The sequence below is a fragment of the Palaemon carinicauda genome, chromosome 5 (genome assembly GCF_036898095.1).
Source record: "Palaemon carinicauda isolate YSFRI2023 chromosome 5, ASM3689809v2, whole genome shotgun sequence".
In the NCBI taxonomy this organism is placed as follows: Eukaryota; Metazoa; Arthropoda; class Malacostraca; order Decapoda; family Palaemonidae; genus Palaemon; species Palaemon carinicauda.
The window spans coordinates 108297413-108316168 of NC_090729.1; the positions used below are offsets into that span (position 1 = coordinate 108297413).

An 18756-nucleotide genomic window follows, 5' to 3' on the forward strand; every position below is an offset into this window, starting at 1 on the left:
ACAGGAGAGGGTCATAGTGGGGGCAGATTTGAATGGCCACGTGGGAAGTGAGAATGAGGCAATTGGTCGGGTGCATGGGGGCCATGGAATTGGGGAGAGAAACCCAGAAGGAGAGAGTGTAGTGGATTTTGCTGTGTCATTTGACATGGCAATAGTAAACACATTCTTTAAGAAGAAAAGGGAACACCTAATAACTTATAGGAGTGGGGGAAGATGCTCCCAGATAGACTACTTCCTGTATAAAAGGATAAAGCTAGTGGAGGTCAAGAACTGCAAGGTTATCCCAGGTGACCATGTAGCCCCCCAACACAGACTGCTATGTATGGACTTAGGCCTAAAAAGGGAAAGAAAAACTAAAGCTAAAGGGATAAGGAAAATTAAGTGGTACAAACTAGTGAGGGAAGGAGATAAAATGAGAGAGTTTAAGAGAAGGGTTTTGGAGGATATTGATATAGGAATTGAAGATGTTCAAGAATGGTGGACACGAAATGCAGCAGTAATGAGAAGGCATGGAAAGGAGTTGCTAGGAGAGACATCTGGTATCATATGGGAAGAAAAGGAGAGTTGGTGGTGGAGTGAAGAAATTGAGAAAGTTGTAAAAGATAAGAAGGAGGCAAAGAAGAGATGGGAAGAGTCACAGTCAGGGGATGACAGAGAGAGGCTCAGAGAGAAAAACAAGGTGGTGAAGAAGGTAGTAGCCCAAGCTAAAGCTAAGGGATATGATGATGTGTATAATGAGCTGGGGACAAAGGAAGGATTAAACAAGATGATCAAGCTATCAAAGACTAGAAATAAGAGCACCAAAGATATTACACACATCAAACAAATTAAAGATCAAGATGGTGTAGTACTTAGAAAGGAGGAAGACATTGTAAAGAGATGGAAAGAATATTTTGAACAGCTGTTAAATGAAGAAAATGATAGATTACTAAGAGAGGATGGACAGGCAAACTTTGGCATGGTAATAAGTTTCTCTAGGCAAGAGGTAATAAATGCATTGAGGAAGATGAAGAATGGGAAGGCAACTGGGCCAGACAAGATTCCTGTGGAGGCATGGAAAGCATTAGGAGATGAAGGAGTAGATATACTGTATGACCTCATGATAAAGATTTTTGAGCAGGAAAAGATACCAAATGAGTGGCGAGGGAGTATATTGATCCCAATCTTCAAAGGGAAAGGAGATGTCCAAGAGTGTGGGAATTACAGAGGTATTAAATTGATGTCCCACACTTTGAAGATACTGGAAAGGATGATAGATGCCAGACTAAGAGAAGAAGTAGAAATAGGTAAAGAGCAGATGGGATTCATGAAGGGTAGGGGAACAACAGATGGTGTATTTTGTCTGAGGCAACTAATGGAGAAATTCCGGGAAAAGCAAAGAGACCTGCATGTGGTATTCATTGACCTTGAAAAGGCTTATGACCGAGTCCCAAGACAAGAGGTGTGGAGGAGTCTGAGGGAGAGGAGGGTGCCAGAAAAGTACGTTCGACTGATACAAGAGATGTACCGTAATGTATTTACTAGAGTGAGGAGCAGTGCTGGGGAGACAGAGGGTTTTGAGGTGAGAGTAGGATTACACCAAGGGTCGGCTCTGAGCCCATTTATCTTTAACATAGTGATGGACGTTTTAATAGAAGAGGTAAGGGAGGCAGTACCATGGAACATATTGTATGCAGATGATATTGTTCTGTGCGCAGAGAGCAGGGAAGATCTGGAAATGAAATTGGAAAGATGGAGGCAAGTACTGGAGGACAGAGGAATGAGAATAAGTAGATCTAAGACGGAATATATGTGTACCACCAGTGAGGGGGATGATAGAGAAAGTATTCAGCTTAGGGGAGAACAGATAAAGAGAGTTGATAAGTTTAAGTATTTGGGATCATTTGTTAATGTTGGAGGAGGTATGGAAGATGAAGTTAAACATCGGGTACAGGCAGGCTGGAACAACTGGAGAGCAGCCTCAGGAGTTCTTTGCGACAAAAGAATACCACTGAGATTGAAAGGAAAATTTCATAAGACAGTGGTAAGAACAGCAATGCTGTATGGAACAGAAACAGCAAGCATGAGGAAGACAGAGGAGAAGAAGATGGATGTGGCAGAAATGAGAATGCTTAGGTGGATGTCTGGGGTGACAAGAGAGGATCGGATAAGAAATGACTACATAAGGGGGTCGACAAAGGTGGTGGAAATATCAAAGAAAGTGCAGGAAGGGAGGCTGAGATGGTATGGACACTTGATGAGGAGAGATGAGGACCACGTTGGGAGACATACTATGGAGATGGAGGTTCAAGGAAGAAGAAGAAGAGGGAGACCAAGAAAGAGATGGAGGGACTGTGTCAGAGGAGATTTACAGGAGAAGGGGATTGATGAGGGAGAAGCGCAGAATAGAAAAAGATGGAAACGGCTCATCCGCAACGGCGACCCCATATAAAAATGGGAACAAGCTGGGAAGAAGAAGAAGCATATTTATATGTGTATATATCTAAGTATGTATATATATATATATATATATATATATATATATATATATATATATATATATATATATAGAGAGAGAGAGAGAGAGAGAGAGAGAGAGAGAGAGAGAGAGAGAGAGAGAGAGAGAGAGAGAGAGATTGTTTGAAGAAAGAGTTTCTCTTGCAGATCTCACTCAATATGCAACTGACAAACACCAAATCTAACAAGCAACTTTTCAGTAACCAATAAATTTCCTGTAAATAAACCAGTAATAATAATAATAATAATAATAATAATAATAATAATAATAATAATAATAATGAAATATGGAAATCAAACTGTTGTCTGTGTTCGCTTTCGTAATGGAACCATCTAAAATCTGAAACAAATATCCAGAGGTCCTTAATGACTTTAGAGAATTTCGAAAGCTTGAATACAGTTTCGGTTAATGGAATTGATGGCTTTTGGTATATATTTCATACTATATACAAAACGTTCAACTAGGCTCCATAAGCCACGAGAAGAGTTAGAAGACCCAGGCCTACATGGCTGAGGACTATGAAGCGTGAAGTAGATGATGAATGGAGGAGTATTGATTTAAAAGCTCAAGATAGAGACGACTGGCGAAATCTAACAGGCACTTTGCGTCAATAGGCGTAGGAGGAAATGATAATGATGAAATACAAAATGCAATCTATAATAATTTTTTTAATGGTGGGATGATAGCATTAATATCTTTGATGAATTTTAGGTGGATTGGTGAAATAAGAAAAATATTTTGTGTACGTTTTCTTTACACAAATCTAATTTTGTCTAATGATAAATGGTAACTTGTTTCATTATGGAAAAGTCGGATATTAAAAGAATTCTACCTCATTTAGTAGGACAAAATAAACATATTTCTAATTTTTCAATTTATGGCTAAAATATTACATTTTATCTTATCTAAAGGAAACAAAAGCTTAGAATATATATATATATATATATATATATGTATATATATACTTATATATATATATATATATATATATATAAAACACTCGCGATTTTAATCAATGTAAATATCAACACCAATGGCAATTAATATCAAATTCTACCTTTGGGAATGCATATCCACTGGAAATTCATTTATGATAACAGCATATGGTTGGGCAAAAATTGGAACCTATGCCTCTTAGCCGAGACCATGCCTGCAGGGACTTTAACCAACCATTTATGAAATAGACAAGAATATGTACGGCGGACTTATAATAAACTTATATCTCTCTTGATATCATGGTGGTTAGAGTCCCTGCAGGCATAGTTCCGGCTAAGAGGCATACGTTCGAATCTTTGCCTAGTCAGAGGCTGTTATATTTTTGTCCTCCTTGATTAAGCAGCAGAAACACTCTTTGGCTTTTAGATTTTATACAAAAATAATAGCAGAACTATTCAAGAATGAACAAAGAAAGTTTCATCGAAAAGAGGAGTAAATACACAAGAGATAATAGATAAAACACTAGCACTGCCATTGACACTCGTTGACAGAGTGCGACCTCTAGAGGTCCAGCCTCTCCCTTGTCTCATGCTGCTGACTCCCCCCTCCCCCCCCCCCCCCTTGCTGATCTCTATAACCATCCTAACACATGCTCAGACCCATATCGTTCATTAGAATTGTTATGATTTATATATATATATATATATATATACATATACATATATATATATATATATATATATTTATATATATATATATATATATATATAGATGTATATATACACATATATATGAATATATATATATATATATATATATATAAATATATATATATATATATATATATATGAAACTAGACATACATACATCTAATGACAATGAAGAAAGTATAAATATCCTAACGTAAAATACTTCCAATGATGCTCAAAGGGTTAAGATCAATAACAACGTTAAATGCACAAATCTCGTATAAAGTACGAAATAAGAAGTTCTTAAATTGCACCGATTCAACGGTTAAATTAGAAATATCAATTAAGCAACCTGCTCACACCTACAATAAAACTTATAGAATATGGTGTAGTATTGACCCATAACATAGAGGAGGTAAAACTATAAGAATTAACTCTACCAGTTACTACATACTTGGTGGTACCGCCTGGGTAGACTGGTTAAAAATATGTAAAATTATGTACAAATAACTAAATGAACGATGGTTTAAGCAATTAACATCCAGATGAACTATTGAGAATTTAACAGACAGCAAGATTTTGTACTCACAAATTACGATAAGAATCGGCTACTCAAATCCGGAAAATACATTATTCAAAACAAAGTAGAATGAAAGAATTAAAACATTTCCTCAGAACAGATTAATTACCAAAAAACTTGTGACTCAGAATATGCCATTTCTCGTACAGTCAAAGAAGTAACAGATTGGTTTAGTTTCTCAAAAGTAAATAAACAAATATTTATTTTTGTTTAACCTATTGGTTAACATTATGCGTTATATCAAATCCCTAACAGCGTTTTCGTTCCTTCATTGCTTGATTTCACTTCCATTAATCTTCATTACCTTAATCCTACTTACATTGCCTCTCAATATTTTCCTCTTGTAAAAACAATATACTGAATGAAAATACGAGCGTAAAACAAAATGAGGAATACATAAGAAAACCCAGCCCGAAACCAGTTTAAGCATTTGGGTTGTACCAACCGTGTGTCACACGATCGTACATAGTAACGACATTTCCTTTTGTGTATATATTATGCTTGTATCTTCGCTCTCCCCCTTGCACTAATAAGAACCTGAAATAACATGTCTGTTGTTCACACCGTTAACTGTTAACCGGGTGCGGTGTTGGTTTGAACATGAAATTGCCTGTTATGTTTTGAATGCCCTTTTAGCCTGGAGTCTTTGTATACAAAAGCGAGTGTTCTGTAATAAAGTTACTCATTTGCTTTCATCCTGCCTTTGAGTCACAACCTCCTCTCGGCCCGTCACAGGGTATAGAAATGAAAATAAACAACATATGAAGCTCGCATGGAGAGGAGTAAATCATAGCCATTATTCTTGTTTGACTACCTGAATTTGTCACTAAATCCCGTCCTCAGTTACTTGCTCCCATTCACGTCTTAACTCGGTATTCCAATGAATACAGATGAGATACGTGCGCATCTTGAATTCAGAATTAATTGGGGTCCAATATATTTGGGATAATCTTACCGATATGGAGATAAGAATGATTTGTTAATTGGTTTAGGTATTATCTTCCCCTTATGAAACTACGGTTCACTTTAACTGTTACAATAGACACTGTTTAATATGCTGGTATTGCCATTGTCCACTATCGTGACGTTAAAATGAAATAAATATGAACTGAATCAATGACAAACTTTACAATACCAGGACTTTCACTATCCTGCTCTCTCTCTCTCTCTCTCTCTCTCTCTCTCTCTCTCTAAATACAGATACATATACACACATATATAATATATAATATAATATATATATATATATATATATACAGTATATATATATATATATATATATACTGTATATATATATATATATATACATAAATGCATGTAAATATACATACTTACATACTGTATGTGTATAAATGTATATACATGCATATATATAGATATATCTACATATATATATATATATATATATATATACAATTGCTGTAAATATACTGTCCATTCGTACACGGCACTGAATAGTTTCCCAAAATACAGACCAGTGATGAATTATCCCCTATAGCCAGGGAATGCAATGAAGGAAAAGTTCTTGGGAGAGTGAGATGAACTGATGCATTGTATCCCAAAAGAAAGAGCGATGATCAAGGCAGACTTAATTGGTCATATAGGTACAGCAAATGTAGGTGATGAAGAAGTAATGGGGGATAGGTGGCCCAAGAGAAAGAAATGCTGCGTGATAGATGGTAGTAGAATTTGCTAAAAGAATGGACGTTGCTGTTTCGGATACTTAATTCAGGAAGAAAGATGAAGACTGGGTAACGTATAAAGAGGAGGAAGGGGCTCGCAGATAGCTTAAGTTGTGGGTAGGACGTGTAATCTAAGAGAAGTTAGGGATTGTAAGGTGGTAGTCGGGGATTATGCGGGAAAACCGCATCCAATACTAGTACGCTCAAAGTATTTTTTCATTTCCTTGTTTCCTTTCCTCACTAGGCTATTTTCCCTCTTGGAGCCACTGGGCTTATAGCATCTTGCTTTTCCACTTAGGGTTATAGATTAATTTTTTAATAATAATAATAATAATAACAATAACAAAAAGAAAAGGAAAACTGCGAGACCTAAACCAAAGGCCAGAGGAGGATGATGAAAAATGAAAAATGTGAAACCAACTTTAAGATGATAACCCAAATTTCTAAAAGGGGTTGAGGCAAGGTCGCACGCGCGTGCACGCACACACACACACACACACACAAACACACACACCGTTAGAATGTTATTGGGTCCTTTGGCTGGCCAGAGAGTATTATATTGGACCCTTCTCTCTGGTTACGGTTCATTTTTCATTCACCTACACATACACCGAATAGTCTGTATGTTCTTTACAGATTCTCTTCTGTCCTCATACGCCTGACAACACTGAGATTACCAAACAATTCTTCTTCTCACAAAGGGTTAACTAATGCACTGTAATTGTTCAGTGGTTACTTTCATCTTGGTAAGGGTAGAAGAGACTCTTTAGCTTTGGTAAGCAGCTCCTCTAGGAGAAGGACACTCCAAAATCAAACCATTGTTCTCTAGTCTTGGGTAGTGCTATAGCTTCTGTACCCTGGTCTTCCACTGTCTTGGCTTAGAGTTCTCTTGCTTGAGCGTACAATTGGGCACACTATTCTATCTTATTTCTTTTCCTCATTTTTTGATAATGTTTTTACATTTTATACAGGAAATATTTACATTAATGTTGTTACTGTTCTTAAGATATTCTAATTTTTCATGTTTCCTTTCCTCACTGGGCTACTTTCCCTGTTGGAGCCCCTGGGCTTATAGCATCCTGCTTTTCCAGCTATGATTGTACCTTAGCAAATAATAATAATAATAATAATAATAATAATAATAATAATAAAAATATTTTTCCTTATTAAGGCCTGGGCTACATAAGGGTATTCATGACATTCATATAATCTCTAAGTTCCCCTTCAAAAATCAAATTGTTTATTCTTTTAATATGTAACTTGTCATTTTACATTGATGGTATATTCCATATCAGAAGCTGGCATTTGTATGTCTATATATGTTTTCCTGTGTGTAACACAATCAATCTACGGGGGATGAACTCCAGGTTCGTTGGTGTTGTCTATGACTTTATCACATGGGAGTAGAGGGTTAATCTCTCTCTCTCTCTCTCTCTCTCTCTCTCTCTCTCTCTCTCTCTTATCTACAGACTTTATGGTATACCCGAAGCTCGTTATTTACAAAGAAATTCTTTTAGCGTAATAAGTTTACAATTACTCTTAACCCTATTACTATCTAGGGTTGTGATGGCCGTGTGGTAACGTCCCTGACTGGCGAATGCCAGGCTGTGGTTTGAGTCCCGCTCAAACTCGTTAGTTCCTTTGATCGCTTCAACCTCACCATCCTTGTGAGCTAAGGATGAAGATAAGGGGTGGTTTGAGGGAGCCTATAGTTCTATCTTCTGAGCCATCAGGAGCCATTGCCTGGCCTTCCTTGGTCCTATCTTGGATGGAGAGGGGGCTTGGGTGCTGATCATATGAAATATAAAGTCAGTCTCCATGGCATTGTCCTGCTCGATAGGGCAATGTCACTGCCCCTTTCCTCATGCCATTCGTGTGTGGCCTTTAAACCTTAAAACTTGCACATGTCACTTTTGGTGTTCATCTTTTAAAATCTTATTTCTGTAGTGGGGTGTGCGAGGAAGGGTCTCCCCGGCCCACGTTCAACAGATCAAATCAAGATCCAAGTTTGGATAAAATAACACTATAATTGAATCATAATATAAATAAGAATTCCGTCCAACGCTTAGTTTAAAAATTATAATCTTAGCGCAGTCACGAATGTAATATATTCTATATTTAGTCTTGCCGTCGTCCAGTCCGCCCTCTCTCACCACTGGCCTCTCATATCAGTTTTGAGAATGTGTGTCAATAAAGTGATTTTGAAAAATGTTGAATGTTTGTATGCGTTTAGGGGCCTTGGGTGACTCCTTTGGCTATAATAATAATAATAATAATAATAATAATAATAATAATAATAATGATGATGATGACGATGATGATGATGATAATAATAATAAAAATAATATAATAATAATCAATACTCCTGTTCCAGGAAATTGTTGCAATATCATTTTGATATTGTAACAATTCTTTTTTATTAATATGTCACGACAGACGATTTTTTAAGGGTTGTACGAGTTAATTTTCATGTTTTATTATATAGGTAAAATTTTGACGTTTTTAGTCTGTGGTTTTTATAAGCGGTTGTGTGAATTATATCTGATTATTTGGAAATGTATTATCATAATTATTATTATTATCAATAGATTATTTCTCTGATTATCATGATCTGATGGGTTTTTTTTTTTTTCAAGTTTCATTTCAATCCATAAACCAAAATTTAAAAACCAAAATTTAACTTTTTTATCACAGCTTATATTTCAAAAGTTTACTATTCATTACAATATAAATACCAAAAAATATTTTTCACAATAAATATTTCAAAGTTTAACTGTTTATCACAATATATAATTCAAAAACTAGTTTTCACAATATATATTCCAAAATTTAACTTTTTATAACATTATATATATCAAAATTTAGATATTTATCACGATATATATTTCAAAATTTTACTTTTTATTACAATTTCTATGAAAAATATATATTTCGAAATTTAGATATTTATAAATTTAGAATTTATTATTATTATTATTATTATTATTATTATTATTATTATTATTATTATTATTATTACTTCCACTAACGAAGGTGGAAGGAGGTTATGTATTACCCCATGTTTGTGTGTGTGTGCGTTTGTGAACAGCTTCTTGGCCACAATTTTAATCGTAGAGTAATGAAACTTGTAGGGATTGAATGCTATGTAAAAAACTGGAAACGATTAAATTTCGGGATGACAAGGTCGAAGGTCAAGGTCACGGTCAAGCAAAAGGTCTAGAAATAAGTTGCTGCGGCGGAGGTCTGCGCTCTACTGAGTGCCCCTCTTGTTTTTATTATTATTATTATTATTATTATTATTATTATTATTATTATTATTATCATAACTAAACTACAACCCTACTTGCAAAAGCAGGATGCTCCAAGCCCAAGGGTTCCAACAGGGGGAAAAATAGCCATGTGAAGAAAAGTTAATGAATAATTAAAATGAAATATCTTAAGAACAGTAACACCACTAGAACATATCTTTCATAAATAAACTATAAAACGAGACTTATGTCGGCCTGTTCAATATAAAATCATTTGCTGCAACTTTGTAATAATAATAATAATAATAATAATAATAATATTAATAATAATAATAATAATAATGATAATATTAATAATTAATAGTCCTGTTTGCAGTGCGCCATTAGGAGAGTTTTAATGTATGAAATTTATTAGATGTCGACACATAATTAAAATGACTTCTTTAATTGACTCTTCAACAGAACTACATTGATGTTGAAGAATTTAAGAAAGAAAAATATTTAGAAACACCGAAATTAATCAGGTGTTAACGAATAAAAATCTTAAGCTTCCAATTCAATGAATCATAAAGTTTTCATTTATTCATTTTCTTAATTAGTTTCAGAGTGACTCTGAATATATATATATATATATATATAATATATTCAAATAAGCCATATATTTTTTATGTATTAATGTCTGGATTCTCTTAACGACCAGGGGATCAGAGCTCCAGGTGAAATCACACAAAGACAAGAGCTTGTGAGCGGCCGGGAGTCGAACCCTGGTCCCAGCAAACTTGTAGAGACAGTGGCCAAGTAGTTAAGTCACTGTCTATACAAGTTTGCCGGACCAGGGTTCGACTCCCGGCCGGTCACAAGCTCTTGTCTTTGTGTGATTTCCGCCTGGGGCTCTGATCCCAAGATCGTTAAGAGAATCCAGACATTAATGTATAAAAAATATATGGCTTATTTGAATATGAAAAACACGTCTAAATGTGCAAAATTTATCATATATATATATATATATATTGTATATATATATATATATATATATTGTATATATACATACAATATAATATATATATATATATATTATATATATATAATATATATATTATTATCATTATATATATAAGATATATATGTATATATATACACACATGTATATATATATATATTATATATACCATGCATATATTATTATATATATATATTATATATGCATGTATATATATATATATATATATATATGATAATAATGGAAATCAAATGTGTTTTTTTCATATATAATTCATATAAGCCATATTCACCACTTAATATTTTGGATTCTCTCTCTACCTCGGGATCAGAGACCCAGTGAGGAATCAACTTGGCGATTATAGCTTCTGGTCGGCCAGGGAATCGAACATAGACCCAAGAAACTGATGTTCCAGTGTGATTGCAACCTCAGTCTCTTGGGCCCAGGCTCGATTCCCTGGCCGACCAGAAGTTATTATCGTAAAGTTGATTCCCCACTGGGTCTCTGATTCCCAAGGTAGAGAAAGAATCTAGATATTAAGCGGTATATAGGAGTTTATATGAATATATCTATATATATATATATATATTTAATATGTGTGTGTGTGTGTGTGTGTGTGTGTGAATATCAACCACAATGGCATTTAATACCGAATTCTACCTTGAGACTATACAGTATATCCACTGGAATTCATTTGAGGTTATAGCTTCTGGCTGAGCAGAGATTCGAACTCATGCCACTCAGCTGAAACCATTGCCTGCGAGGAATTTACCAACTGAACTATCAAATCTCTCTTGATAGCTCAGTTGGTTGAGTCCTCGCAGGCATAGTTTTCGGCTGAGTGGCAGGAGTTCGAATCTCTGCTCAGCCAGAAGCTATAACCTCAAATGAATTCCAGTGGATATACTGTATAGTCTCAAGGTAGAATTCGGTATTAAATGCCATTTTGGTCGATATTTACATTGATTAAAATGACGAGTGTTAGTGATGTATATATATACATATTTATATATATATATAGTATATATATATATGTATATTATATATTATATATATATGTAATATATATATATATATATACATATAATTATATATATATATTATATATATATATATTTATATTTAAATACTACTACTACTACTACTAGAAGGGTTTCGCCCTTACCAAAGGGCTCATCAGGCGGGTTCAGCCCCGTTTCCAGGCTTGGTTCCCACGACCCTCCCCTCCCCAACCTCTTTTTTTTTGGATTTCTTTATTTTTTTTTTTTTTTTTGTATTTTTTTTTTTTGTATTTTTTTTTCTATTTTTTTTTATTTTTTTTTGTATTTTTTTGTATTTTTTTGGATTTTAAGTTTGTTTTTTTCTTTTTTTTTTCTCTCTCCAATTGGAGACACTGGATGCTGACCTCCGCAGTCAAACCTCCCTGGAGAAGACGTCTCTCTTCCCTCCCCAGCTGAAGGGCCTTGGACCAACCCATGAGGACAAGTCCGCTGCATACTAGAAGAAACAGAGCTAGTTCCCTCTGCAGAGCCGGTCTTCTAGATTATTCCCCCCAGAACCACCCGAAGGTTGGTATCCGAAAGAATAGATCCAGATATCCGACCATTGTACACTTGACAAAGGTCCTGTACACCCCATCAAGGTACAGAGCATACTAGAAAAAGCAAAGTTTCTTCCCTCTGCAGGGCCAGTCCTCTGGGTTTGTCCCAAGTGGCCTTCAAGCTGAGCAGTTAGGCCAGGCGTCCTTCCAGGGCTGTAAGGCAGAGCATCACTGATCCATGTGCCTTTGGGGCACTAATGTCCAAGGGTCTATTCAGGGGGAATCCTATCTCCCCTGGTGGTCCTTCAAGGCTCTGTTTGCCTTAGGATTTCAGATCTTAGCCACGTACTGTAGATCCTTAATCCCAGTGTACTCCAGAACCTCTTAAGAGAGATTCCTCATAGAAGTAATCTTCATCATATTCTTCGTAGTACTCTTCTTCGTAATATTCATCCTCTTGATCTTCTTTTTCTTTTGCATCTCCATTAACAAATCCGTATTCACATTCCAAGACACTTTTGTCCTCGCTGTTGGATGCTTTGTATCCATCAGGGATGTTTATTTCCCTATTTTCTCCACTGGATTCCTCTAGATTCTCCTCTGGATCTGATCTCTCCTCTTTGACTGAAGGTTCCTCATTGTAACTCTCTTCTGCTTCAGCCATCTTCACTGGCTCTTTCTCAGAAGAGTTTTCAATGACAATTTCTTCAGAGATATCCTCAACTTCCATAGTGTTCTCCTCTTCTCCTAACTCTGCAATTTGTTCAACTTTAGAAGAAAAATCCTCATGTCGTACAGAAGCTTCTTCTTCCTGTGAGATTCCGACCTCTTCTTCAGTTTCGTTATTGAAGAATTCTTCGTTTTCGCTCTCCAGCACTGGCTCTTTTTCAGTAGAATTTTCCATAACAATTTCTTCACTTTTGTTAAGTTCATCAGTTTTCTTCTCTTCCTCCGTCTGTGGAATTTCATCTTGAGGAGAAATGTCCTCATCTGCAGCAACCTCCACCGAAGATTCATCCGAAACTTCACTTTCGAATGAGCTTTCCTCTTTGGTTTCATCACTGCAGGACTTGGTCAGTTTCCTTCTCTTCCGCCGTCTGTGGAATCTCATCTTGAAGAGAAATGTCTTCATCTGCAGCAACCTCCACCGAAGATTCATCCGAAACTTCACTTTCGAATGAGCTTTCCTCTTTGGTTTCATCACTGCAGACTTGGTCAGTTTCCTTCTCTTCCGCCGTCTGTGGAATCTCATCTTGAGGAGAAATGTCCTCATCTGCAGCAACCTCCACCGAAGATTCATCCGAAACTTCACTTTCGAATGAGCTTTCCTCTTTGGTTTCATCACTGCAGACTTGGTCAGTTTCCTTCTCTTCCGCCGTCTGTGGAATCTCATCTTGAGGAGAAATGTCCTCATCTGCAGCAACCTCCACCGAAGATTCATCCGAAAACTTCACTTTCGAATGAGCTTTCCTCTTCGGTTTCATCACTGCAGACTTCATCTTCCCTCTCGTTCCACGTTTTAGAATTTCCTCTTCGTCGTCCTGTTTGTTTTCTTCCTCAGACTTCCTGGTCACAGCCCAAAAGATCCCGCCAGCCATGACGGAAACCTGCAAGAGCTGCTCCGAAGTAAAGTGATTGGTTTGAAGTGGCGATAGAAATGACCTCTTCTTCCCGTCCTCCAAGCTGAATTCAGGTAGAAGCTTTCGAAGGAACCAATTCGAATTCAGCTGTTCGTTGAATCTCTCAGCTTCCTTCTTCATTTCCATCAGTCCGAGTTCACACCGTTCGACTTCATCGGCGGGCTCTCAAAACGCCACCGATAATAGGACAGCTTCGCAGCCACCCTTCCGAGGATTGAATCCTGCGAGGCAGGTGCGATACCACAGTCTTGTGGGAAGCGCGGCGCCTCTGGGAGGAACCGCGAAAAACCATCTGTAGATGAAGGACTCTTGCAAAGTCCTCAGCTGTCCCCCGAGTTCTTTAATAGGAATTTCGCAGGCAGCTTTCCGCGCTTGTATCGCCGAAACTGCTGCGTTTTTTCAGGTGGAGTCCTCCTCCAAAAAGGGCTCCCGGTCACACACACCCAACACGCTCACGAAAAATGCTTTTTAATATAGCCATATTAAACTCATGCAGATCAAAAAACCCGAATTAGCTTTATTTTCAAAAAATAGAAAATCTCTGAAGACATTCAGAATTCGCTCTCGTATCTGGAGACAAGTTGGAACATGTTTTCAAGATTCCGGGAAAATTGTCTTCAAAGCCAAAGATTCTTTCGTAAAATGTGTGTGTATGTGTGTGTGTGTGTGTGTGTGCGTGTGTGTGTCTGACGATCTTCAAGAGATTTGTAAATAATTCATTATTATTAATATTATTATTATTATTATTATTATTATTATTATTATTATTATTATCATATTTTTCTATCTTTATTATTATTACCATCATTATTATTATTGTTATTATTATTAGTATTATTTCTATTTTTATTATTACTATTATCATTATTATCATTATCATCATAATTTTTTCTATTTTTATTATTATTATTATTATTATTATTATTATTATTATCAATATCATTATCATTATTGCTACCATTATGAAAAGTAACTTTATAAATAAACATACAAATCAAATGAAATAAACTTGAATAAAAAAAAAAAAGAAGCGAATCTCACAAACATCTGCTAAAAAAAAACACGTTTAAAAAACTCGCTTCTTCAAAAAGTTTTTTTAAACAATTCTTATCATTTATCGACACAGCTCAAATAACAGAAATTTCTATAACTTACTCTTTTTGAAATATAGTTCTTCTTTTGATACTTTCTAATGTACCAATTTGAGATCAAACCTTTTCGTATCATTTATATATTTTTCCTTATTTATTTATTTTGCTGGCATATACTTTTTTCTTATCTATTATCTGTCATGTACCTTTTTTACTGATTATCCGTCACAAGGGATTAGGAGAGTTGGAAGACCCAGGCCTACATGGCTTAAGACTTTATATATATATATATATATATATATTATATATATACATACATATATATATATATATATGTGTGTGTGTGTGTATCTATATATATAAATATATTTCTATATATAATTATATGTAAATTTATATATATATATATATATATATAATTATATATATATATATATATATATATATTTATATATACACATATATATATATGCATATATAAATATATATATATATATATAATATACATATATATATATAAATATATATATATATATATATATATGTATATATAAATACACACATATATATATATTATATACGTATATATAAATATATATATATATATATATATATATCAGTGAACCTCAACCCTCAGAAATAGTGACTTAATGTTTGAATAAATATACACACAGAGATTCCAGCCTTCCCCCCTCCCCCTTTCCTAACTACATTCCCTCTCGCAAGGGTATAACTACTCCCTCTCCCCCCTTCCCGAGAGATGGCGAAAGACGTAGTAATTAAACATCTGGCAATACCGTGGACATATTATTATTATAAGTTATACTGATAATAGTAACTATTATTATTATTAGTATTATTATTATTACTATTATTATCATCATCATCAGTATTATTATTATTATTATTATTATTATTATTATTATTATTATTATTATTGTTATTGTTTTTATAATTGTTAGTGTTATTATTATTATTATTATTATTATTGTTATTATTATTATTATCATTATCATTAGCTTAGTCTATAACCCTAGTTAGAAAAACAGGATGCTATAAGCCCAAGGCCTCCAAGAGGGAAACATAGCCCCATGAGGAAAAGAAACAAAGAAATAAACTGTATTAAAACATATGAATAAATATGATTCTAACAAACTTGTAACATCACAGAAACGATGTAAAGAAGCACTTCTATTTCTTCTTATATTTCTTCTATTTATTCTTCTATTTCATCTTCTATTCCTTATATTCCATCTTCTATTCCTTCTATAAAGCAAGGGTCATTGACATCGCATCTACCTCATAAATTATTCCAACCCCCTTCCGGGGTCAGAGCCCATTTCGGTCGATGGCTTATGCCTCTGAAACACGACATAGAAATGGTATTAAATTATTCAACGTGGCTCAAATGGTTACAGACACACGCACGCACATACATAGTACGTTCGCGTCTCTAGCTAGGGGTGAATGGTACATTAGGTCACGGGATGGGGGTGCAGGACTCAAACTTAGTCTCGTGACGTCTCTGGCCTCTTTGTAACCCATTGCCGAGTGAACTAGTCTCCCAGGGCCTGTTTGAAAGAGATAGATGAGTTTTTGATTATTGTCATTTTATCTGTTAGATGATTAATTATGTATTTTGTTTTATATGAATTATATCTGTTTGTTAGATATTTACAACAACAACAACAACAACAACAACAACAACAACAATATCCTTTATATGATAAAGAGCAAATTTTTACCTGTTTATTCATAAATACATATATATAAATATATTTATGCATATATATATATATATATATATACGTATATATATATATATATATATATAGGCTATATGTGTGTGTGCGTGTCCTTCCGGTCACGCTGAGCAGCATTGCCAGACATATGCCCAGTCTCTTCGCGTCCTATGGGGAGAATGAAAGAGAGAGAGAGAGAGAGGAGAGAGAGAGAGAGAGAGAGAGAGAGAGAATAGTCATACCTTGGTGAAAGGATGTATCTCGAGATGTAGGCTACATTTGGACTTCAAAACTGCCGTATTGTAGTTAGGAAAGGGGGAGGGGGTAGGAAGGGTTGAATGTCTGTGTGCTTATCTATCTAAATATTTAACCTTCATTTTTGACTGGTCGTGTACACTGATAATAATAATAATAATAATAATAATAATAATAATAATAATAATAATAATAATAATAATAATAATAATAATAATGATGATGATAATAATACACATTTCCTACAGTTGGTAATTGTAGGAATGCATTAACCAGTCAGAATGAAAATCTATTTGTAGACAGCTATCGAAACGGATTTGGGTTCACGCTCAATGACAATAAGGGGCCAAGCTTGCTGGAACAAACTACCTCTGGAAATAATGAAAAATGTCTGATTTATTTCAAAAGGAAACTAAAGCAATATTTTTTGAATTTTACTTGAATGTATATATATCCTAGAATAGATTTTTTCAATCCAATTATTGTGAATTTTATGTAAATAATTTATATTGTTATGTAGTAGAATAACCATTTTATAATGGAATAAAGGTTTTTGACTTTGACTTTGACTGTAACTCTCGCTTGATGAATAACAAACACTAGTTTTCTCATTTACATATCATAAAAAAAGATACTATCTATATCTTGAAGGACAGAGGCCTCCTCTCTCTCTCTCTCTCTCTCTCTCTCTCTCTCTCTTTGGGATGAATACCAACACTAGTTTTCTCATTTACATATTATAAGAGAAGTTACTATCTATATCTTGAAGGACACAAGCCTCCTCTCTCTCTCTCTCTCTCTCTCTCTCTCTCTCTCTTTGGGATGAATACCAACACTAGTTTTTCTCATTTACATATTATAAGAGAAGTTACTATCTATATCTTGAAGGACACAAGCCTCCTCTCTCTCTCTCTCTCTCTCTCTCTCTCTCTCTCTTTGGATGAATAACAAACACTAGTTTTCTCATTTACATATTATAAGAGAAGTTACTATCTATATCTTGAAGGACACAAGCCCCCCTCTCTCTCTCTCTCTCTCTCTCTCTCTCTCTCTCTTTGGGATGAATACCAACACTAGTTTTCTCATTTACATATTATAAGAGAAGTTACTATCTATATCGTGAAGGACAGAAGGCTCCTCTCTCTCTCTCTCTCTCTCTCTCTCTCTCTCTCTCTCTTTGGATGATTAACAAACACTAGTTTTCTCATTTACATATTATAAGAGAAGTTACTATCTATATCTTAAAGGGACAGAACTCTCTCTCTCTCTCTCTCTCTCTCTCTCTCTCTTTGGATGAATACCAAACACTAGTTTTCTCATTTACATATTATAAGAGAAGTTACTATCTATATCTTGTAAGGACACAAGCCTCCTCTCTCTCTCTCTCCTCTCTCTCTCTCTCTCTCTCTCTCTTTGGGATGAATACCAACACTAGTTTTCTCATTTACATATTATAAGAGAAGTTACTATCTATATCTTGAAGGACAGAAGCCTCCTCTCTCTCTCTCTCTCTCTCTCTCTCTCTCTTTGGATGAATAACAAAACACTAGTTTTCTCATTTACATATTATAAGAGAAGTTACTATCTATATCTTGAAGGACAGAAGCCTCCTCTCTCTCTCTCTCTCTCTCTCTCTCTCTCTCTTTTTGGATGAATAACAAAACACTAGTTTTCTCATTTACATATTATAAGAGAAGTTACTATCTATATCTTGAAGGACAGAAGCCTCCTCTCTCTCTCTCTCTCTCTCTCTCTCTCTCTCTCTCTCTCATCTACAGACTCTTCATGGTATACCCCGTAGCTCGTTATTTGTAAAGTAAGTCTTTTAGCGTAATAAGTTTACAATTACTATCAAC

At 34.9% G+C, this 18756-nt stretch overlaps 2 protein-coding genes across 2 annotated transcripts in view; both read right to left on the reverse strand.

Moving 5' to 3' along the window:
• Positions 1 to 12530: 12530 nt before the first annotated feature.
• LOC137641062 (variable charge X-linked protein 3B-like) lies at positions 12531 to 13076 on the reverse strand. Its single transcript, XM_068373509.1, has one exon. The coding sequence runs from the start codon at positions 13074 to 13076 to the stop codon at positions 12531 to 12533; it is 546 nt and encodes a 181-aa protein (XP_068229610.1).
• Positions 13077 to 13963: 887 nt separating this feature from the next.
• Positions 13964 to 18756, reverse strand: part of LOC137641063 (cilia- and flagella-associated protein 251-like) — a 9513-nt gene continuing 4720 nt past the window's right edge. Inside the window, exon 5 of the mRNA XM_068373510.1 lies at positions 13964 to 14080. Within this exon, the coding sequence (XP_068229611.1) occupies positions 13964 to 14080 (117 nt within the window). The remainder of the gene's footprint in view (positions 14081 to 18756) is intronic.

Excerpts from the sequence above, each read along its gene's own strand:
- LOC137641062 (XM_068373509.1), bottom strand. The coding sequence starts at position 13,076 with ATGGAAAATTCTACTGAAAAAGAGCCAGTGCTGGAGAGCGAAAACGAA.